This window comes from Pygocentrus nattereri, chromosome 7 (genome assembly GCF_015220715.1).
Source record: "Pygocentrus nattereri isolate fPygNat1 chromosome 7, fPygNat1.pri, whole genome shotgun sequence".
NCBI lineage: Eukaryota > Metazoa > Chordata > Actinopteri > Characiformes > Serrasalmidae > Pygocentrus > Pygocentrus nattereri.
Window position 1 is genome coordinate 3,856,490 of NC_051217.1, and position 7,585 is coordinate 3,864,074.

General features: G+C 45.0%; 1 protein-coding gene across 1 annotated transcript; it reads left to right on the top strand.

The window, feature by feature from the left end:
* The first annotated feature begins 2,775 nt into the window (after positions 1–2,775).
* foxl1 (forkhead box L1) lies at positions 2,776–4,958 on the top strand. Its single transcript, XM_017696258.2, has one exon. The coding sequence runs from the start codon at positions 2,964–2,966 to the stop codon at positions 3,966–3,968; it is 1,005 nt and encodes a 334-aa protein (XP_017551747.1). The 5' UTR covers positions 2,776–2,963; the 3' UTR covers positions 3,969–4,958.
* Positions 4,959–7,585: the final 2,627 nt, after the last annotated feature.

Genomic DNA, 7,585 nt, shown 5'->3' on the forward strand with positions numbered 1-7,585 from the left:
GAATGCGATAGACATCCTCAGGGGCGGTCGTGGGCTGGAGGTTAGGGAACTGGCCCAGTAACCGGAAGGTTGCTGGTTTGATCCCCAGTGCTGACAGTCCATGACTGGGGTGTCCTTGAGCAAGACACCTAACCCCCAATTGCTCCCCGGGTGCTGTGAATAGGGCTGCCCACCGCTCCGGGCAAGTGTGCTCACTGCCCCCTAGTGTGTGTGTCTATTCACTAGTGTGTATGTGTTGTTTTACTTCATGGATGCGAAGGTGGAATTTCCCCGTTTGTGGGATTGAAAAAGTATCACATATCTATCTATCTATCTATCTATCTATCTATCTATCTATCTATCTATCTATCTATCTATCTATCTATCTATCTATCTATCTATCTATCTATCTATCTATCTATCTATCTATCTATCTATCTATCTCCACCAGAGGGCAGCATTCAACAGTCAGGTTATTGTAAGACATGTGAGTCAAAAGGCAATTAATAAAATGTCATTTGAGAAAGCGAAAAGTCTGTGCTTAGCCTGACAGCCTAATAAAGGGTAGCAGCTACTGTTTCTATAACTGGGATTAAGTCCTTATGAGAAGACCTTTTCTCTATAAACCAGTGTTTCATAGTCCTACTCCTGGGGAGCCATATCACTGCACAGTTTAAACCAGGTGACTCCAGGGGTCTAAAAGTCCAGCTGAAATGAGGAAAACACCAAACTGTGCTGGCTTCCTGACTTCCAAACTGTGAGAGGTGTGGGGTTAATTGAAGTTGCACTGTGCATGGTGTCTACAGGAGCACAATTAAGAAACAATGGTTTAAATATTGAGGTAAAAACAAACAAAGCAGAGGTGCACAACTCCGGTCCTGGAGGGCCAGTGTTCAGTGCAGCTTGGTGACTTCAGTTCATCTATTAATCGGCAGGTTTAGTGGGCCTAGTGGGGAACTACAAAACCGTGCTGGATATCAGCCCTCCAGAACCGGCGTCGTTAACCCTTACATTAAACCTTTAGAGATTAATCTGGTCATAAGACATTCAAATAAATATAACATTGGTAGCCCATGATAGGAAAAATACACTTGAAGTATTAACTAGCTGACTCAGGGTCACATCTCAGTGTCAGCTGTCTTTCTTTTCAGATGATCAAACTGAATAACCTTTGCCAATGAGGCAACTCATCACAGAGTTAGACAATAAAAAGCAGACACAGACTAATTGAAAGCATAATACAGGAATTAATTGCTGCACAAACAAACATTACAACTTGGCTCAATTATATTAATTAATTACTAATTACGTCTAATGAAGGTGATGAGTTTGATAATATTGTAACTGTTCTAAATGAACAGTTTATAGCAAACTGCATGAGCAATAATCCTGGTCAATGTATGTTTTTGGTCACTCTGGTTTTCTTTTAAACGTCTCCCAGCAGTTTTGTCATTAGATGCTTTTCACTTAATTTGGCATGACAAATTGCTCAGAAAAAAAAAAAAAAAACATCAGAATAAAAGGACCATGTGCAGACACTAAAAAGTAACTGACTGAACATGCTTGGTCGCCACACGTTGAGGCTCGTTGCTGCTGGGTCTGGTATTTTGGTCTAAAACTTTATGAATCACTGTCTGTGGAGGGAAAAGTCAAACTCAGGAAAACTTCTAAGTTTATCCACCGAAACCTCCAAACACGTAATGTAATCACGGGCCAGCTGTGTGCACTTGTAAAGTTGTTATAATCCCCCTCGCTCCTATAAACAGGAAAATACATAATATAAAGCATCATGCACACATCCACAAATAATATAGTTTACCCCTGCGTCCAGCCAAGTTCTCCTTTTTTGGAAATCGCTGCTGTCATAAGTTTTTGTTGACCAGATTCTCGCAACTGTGATGTTTCATAAAATGTGTACCTAGTTAAGGCTGCGCAGAAGTTCATAGCCTTGAATTAGATTCAGCTCAGCTCTGTAGAACCTAATGGTGATTTTTTTTGGTATAAACAGATCCTCACTTCTGTTTCAGCTTATCACTCCATCTTTTCAACAAGCAAGAAAGATTATATCATATGATGCAACAAATATGAATTATGGTGTGAGCAGACAGGGGGATTTAGTGTCAGTGAAAACATCCTGCATCTCAGAAGCTCTGTGACTGACAAAGTAAAAAAGAAACTGTTGAAGTTATTTCCCCTTTACATACTTTGTTTTCTTTCCAGCCAACCCCAAAAAGAAAGTCGCAGAAAAAAAAAGGGCTCGGTCCTGTTTGCTTGTTCTCTCTCTGTGCGAGCAACTCTCAGCGTAGAGGGGTGGACGTGATATTTCAAACATCAGATCAGCGCGTTTATGTATTGGGTGCCCGGAAATTTTTCCAAATAAACACAGCTTGATTCGACTTGGGTGGGCAAGACTTATCAACAGCCTAATTCTGTAAACAAATGAGGGGAATAAGCGAGCACGCCATTGGCTGGCTGCGTGGGGGCACGCGGGCTGGAAGCTCGGGCCTTCCCACCCGTTCTCAGTCGAGCCCCGCCTTCCTGCGCTGCGATTGGCTCGGAGTCCCGCGCTAGGATTGGCTAGTAGTGCGTACTCGCGGACTGCCAATCGTAGTGCGGCGAGCCGCAATGCGGGTGGGAACAAGGGTGAAAACGGGTGGAAAAGAGAAAATTGAGTTGTGAGTGAGACATCCCAGCCAATCACAGCGCAGAAGGGCGGGGCCTACCTGAGTACGGGTGGGAAAGAGAACAGCCCAGCGCTCTCTCCAATGAAACTTTAATTAATGTGGGTGGGCTTGAGAACCCAGCGAGTGTTTATCATAGACGATTTATTTTCCAGCGCTAAGTCAACATAAAACAGCAAACGTACAACGATTATTTAACATTTTTCAGAGAGGTAGCGCGAGCCGCTCGGCCACCACAGCCACCTCTATGGGCTCAAGCTCAGTGTCTTCTGACGGGCTGAAACTCTCGTCCGGCAGCCGGTCATGAGTTTGTACCACCACCGGTCAGCCGCGCAGGCCGGTCTGGGCGCCTCGGCGCTGGGCCTCAGCGGCTCGCCCCTCATCTACGTGTACGGCGGCGAGCTGGGTGGCGTGTTTCCCGCGCTGGGCTTCGCCTCGGCGCGCCGGGAGCCTCCGCAGAAACCGCCCTACAGCTACATCGCCCTGATCGCCATGGCCATCAAGAGCGCGCCCGAGGAGCGCGCCACGCTCAGCGGCATCTACCAGTTCATCATGGACAACTTTCCCTTCTACCACGACAACAAGCAGGGCTGGCAGAACAGCATCCGCCACAACCTGTCGCTCAACGACTGCTTCGTCAAAGTGCCGCGCGAGAAGGGCCGGCCGGGCAAGGGCAGCTACTGGACGCTGGACCCCAAGTGCCTGGACATGTTCGAGAACGGCAACTACCGACGCAGGAAGAGGAAGGGCAGGGGGCAGGAGGCGCGCGACGACAAGGCGCCTCACAAGAGGGCCCGGGGTCATGCGCCCGCGGGAGCGCGCGCTGCCAGACTGCTGGAGAAGAAAGAGGCGTTTGTGGTGGACGCAAAGGGAGAGCGAGAGGAGGACCACGGAGGAGCTGGCCGTTGGAACGGGGAGGCACGCGCTCCAAATTGCGGTGCGCTCCCGTCTGGTGCGCGCTCGAGCTCCGCGCGGGAGGAGGAGCCGAGTCCGTCCGTAACTCAGTCGAACCCTGGTGCCCAGAAAACGGCCCCGGGGAGCCCCGCAGCGCGCGCCCCGCCGGCCGGGAGCGCGCCCCAGCCTGAGCCGCGGAAGGCGACTGACAGAGCGAAGGCGTTCAGCATCGAGAGCATCCTAGCGCGGAAGGTCAGCAGCGTCCAGCGGAGCTGCGCGTGCGTGCGCTCGGAGGAGGCTGGTGCGCCGCCGCGGCCGCCGCTTGTGCTCGAGCCGCTGCGCTCGTACGTGCGCGTGACGTGGCCTGCAGAGAACGCGCGCTACAACGAGGAGGCCGCAGAGAAACTGTACTGATGACCAGCAAAGGCTGAACTCAGGTATTGACCATCAGGTAACAGGGGGAGGCTTCACTTCAGGGGCCTTTGAAGTTTAATGTTTCTAAATGAGAAAAAAGGAAGTGATGTAAATATGTCACGAAGTTACAAAAGTCCTTTTTTCCATGTGAAATGATGGCTGTCCCGAATTACCATAGTGTCCCGTAGCACCAAACACGCTGACCCCTTTTACCTGAGTGCACTTAGGCAGTAGGTGCAGTTTGTAGAATTTGAGGTCACAGAGTGCCACAGTAACAGTGTCATTTAGGTCATATAGCACCATCTGAAATGGTATTCCGTGTTACCTGATGGCCCATAATACCGGAATTCAACCCTGGGTTGTGGCTTCGGAATTAAGGCAGCACATGAACTCAGTAAACTTTAGTCTATAGCTTTATTCAAACAACTGGATGGGATTCAGTAACATTAACACTTTCTCTCTGACAACCACACAGCATGAAAAAGACAGGAATAGTGTTTTATCAGATAATTAAGATCTACAATTATTATTATTATTATTATTATTATTATTATTATTATTATTATTTGGGTTTGGCACAGCCTGGGTGGCCCATTTGCAGGTTCATGCATGGTTGACAGTACTTACTTCTGTTGATGTATTACGAGCCGAGAACCGGCCGACGCAAACCCTCGCGGATGTTGCTGTGTAAATGTAAATGTTTATTTGAACTATGGTTTTTATTATGCTCCTTTCTGTGCTTGTAATAGGAATACAAGACAAATTACAAATTGTTTAATGCCATTGCTTCTCTCCTCTACTTCAGTACCTCATGGATTATATCAGTTGTGAACATTTTTGGGGGAAAAAAACAACAACAACAACAACAACAACAAAAAACATAACAGGTGAACTCTGATTTGACTGTTAAGGGAAGAAAGTCTGGGATGCAAACACAACTGCCTTAAGTAATGCATATTGTACAAATAAAACATTTTTCACTCAAGTAAAGACCTTTTGTTCAAATCTTTGTCTAATTTCTCCCCAGAACGTGTTTCTGTTGGTAAAGCTTTCTAAGTCACAGTTTTTTTTTTGTAGTCATATTTAAAGAGATTAGCATTTCAGCTGTACTGCCATATTATTACATCGGTTCATTTGTTTCTTTCTCTTTTTAAAAAACACATTTCTGTACATCTGTTGTCAAAGTCACAGTTGAGGCCTTCACTCTAACGTGAAGCTGTACTCGGCTTCATCCCACCAAAATACTGAAAGCTGACAGTTCTTTCAAAGTCTAGTCCCTCAACTAATTACCTTTATCTTTAGAACAAAGTCTAATGTTAGTATGAGGAACCAGCCCCTTCGGTACCCACCACGTTCCCTGCCACTATATATAGCCATGATTCTCACTCAGTGCAGTGGCCTCACGCTGCAGCCTTGGAGAGTGCGAATCAGGAATGCTCATGGAAATAAATAAACTTCCCCACATTTGAGCAAGGGGAACTCACATTCGCAAGCATTTCCTGTGTATAGGATTCTTTTGGTCAGAAGTGTAAATAGAACGACATCCACCCGAAGGTTTGGAGCGAGAGAGAGAGGCAGTGTCTCTCAATCAGCAGCTCCCATCTGTCCTCCTCCTCACAGATGGGCTCCTTAGATGGAGCAGACGGTGACGCTCACTGCTTTCCAGGCCTGGGCCACTAAGCCCACTCTACAGCCGGCCCGTAGGATCTCATAAGCCAGTAATGAAAGGAAAATAATAGTCATTGCAGCTCATTAGGACTTTCTGTCAACATTTACGCCCTACACCCATGGCTACAAATTGTACAAATTGCTCTTGACTCTTTAAGTGTAATAAACACTGGCATTGGGGTTTTAGCCTGATATCGTTGGACCTTTAAAATGGGAGATTTGGAGTGATGCCGCAGAGGAACCAGTTCTAGCTCCCTAAAGAACCTTTCAGTTAATGCAAATGAATTGAGCAAGTGTGAAGACCCTTGTGAAGATGCTTCTACAACAGTTGAAGGATTCTCCTCGAGCCATTCTGCCAAGACAGGGAGACTTTGTTTTCAAGAAGATAGGATGCCATCAAGACCATCCACTGGACGGTTCTTTAGGGGTCCAAAGTGAAGCACTAGAACAGGGTTACCCAATCCTGGTTGTGGAGATGTACCACCCTGCAGAGTTTAGCTCCAACTGTAATCAAACAGACCTGATGCAGGTAATGAAGCCCTTCAGAGGTATCTGAATATAACAGTCAAGTGTGTTGGATCTGAAACCTCCAGGGTGGTAGATCTCCAGGACCAGGATTGGACATCCCTGTGATAGATCTTATGGTTCCCAATTTTTTTTTTAGATTTTCACAAATATCTATTATACTAAAAGAAAGCTCATTTGGAAACGCTGTGAGAGGTAAAAATCTGAGAAGTAAAAATTTTAATTGACCGAGTCACAGTAACTTGACAATGAGACAACTGGCTGGTAACTCATACCAATAACTTGGCTCTACAGTTCAGTAGATGAGCTAAACAAGTGCAACATAATTCTGCAGCTTAAATAATCTTCTATGTAATGTGAAGCTCCTACAACAATTGAAGGATTTTCCCTGAACCGGATGTCCAAGACACGGAACCTTGATTATTTTATCAAAAGCCATCAGGACTATCCAGTTAAAGGTTCTTTAGGGAATCCAAAGTAAAGCATTAGAAGAACCAAAAAAAACTGAAGTGTGAAGAACTTTTCATAGAGTGAAAATGAATGTAGGTATCATCTAATAATGGTTAAGCAGCTTTGGTGTCATAAATCGTGAAGAACATTCAGTGAAAGGTTCCTTTGTAAGCCGCAAGAAATGCCAAAGAAGAACCGCTTTTGGAACATGTCCGTGGATTTCGATGCTTGAAAAACATTTCAAGATTTTAAAAGGGGCTTTTGAATACCAGTTTCTTTAGAGAAACAAAAGAGGTTCTTCTGCGGCATATACATGTATGATCTTGAACTTGAACTTTTAAGCTGTTATGTCTGCCCATTCACACATTTGATATAATGATAGAATGAATAATGATAAATTTGGCACTTAGCCATTTTGCCAAAAGTCCAACAACACCACTGTTTTTAGGCCAGAGTCCTCTTATCTGGTCTTTCTTGGAATGAGTTTTCCACTGCAAAAGCCTATGTGCTACTTTTACTCTGTTACACAAGCGTGTACTTTAAATAATATGGTTACTGCACCTAGGAATTGTTGCATTAGCATTCATAGGCCTCACAGCCTAAAGAATTAGTTCAATGTACAAAATTAACATTAAAGTTTTAAATCAGGCCCAGACTGACCTTGATATACCTGTACAACATCCACCATATAGAGACTATTACAATATAAGCCTTCCCTGGCTTGTCTGTCGTCATTGTGACTGTCTTCATATTACATTTAAATCTCCTTCATCATAAAATAGGTCTGACAAAGCAAGCACAGTTTAATAAAACAAAATCTTGATTTTATGAGTGGATATAGCCTTAACAGCAATACGAAAAGAGCTACAGTTGGAAAGGCCAGGCCTCTGTCTTTCTCTTCTCTCCACAAATGCAATATTGCACATAGCAAATGTTTTCTCAACAACTCAAAGTTGATGGGCCGCAGATTAGAG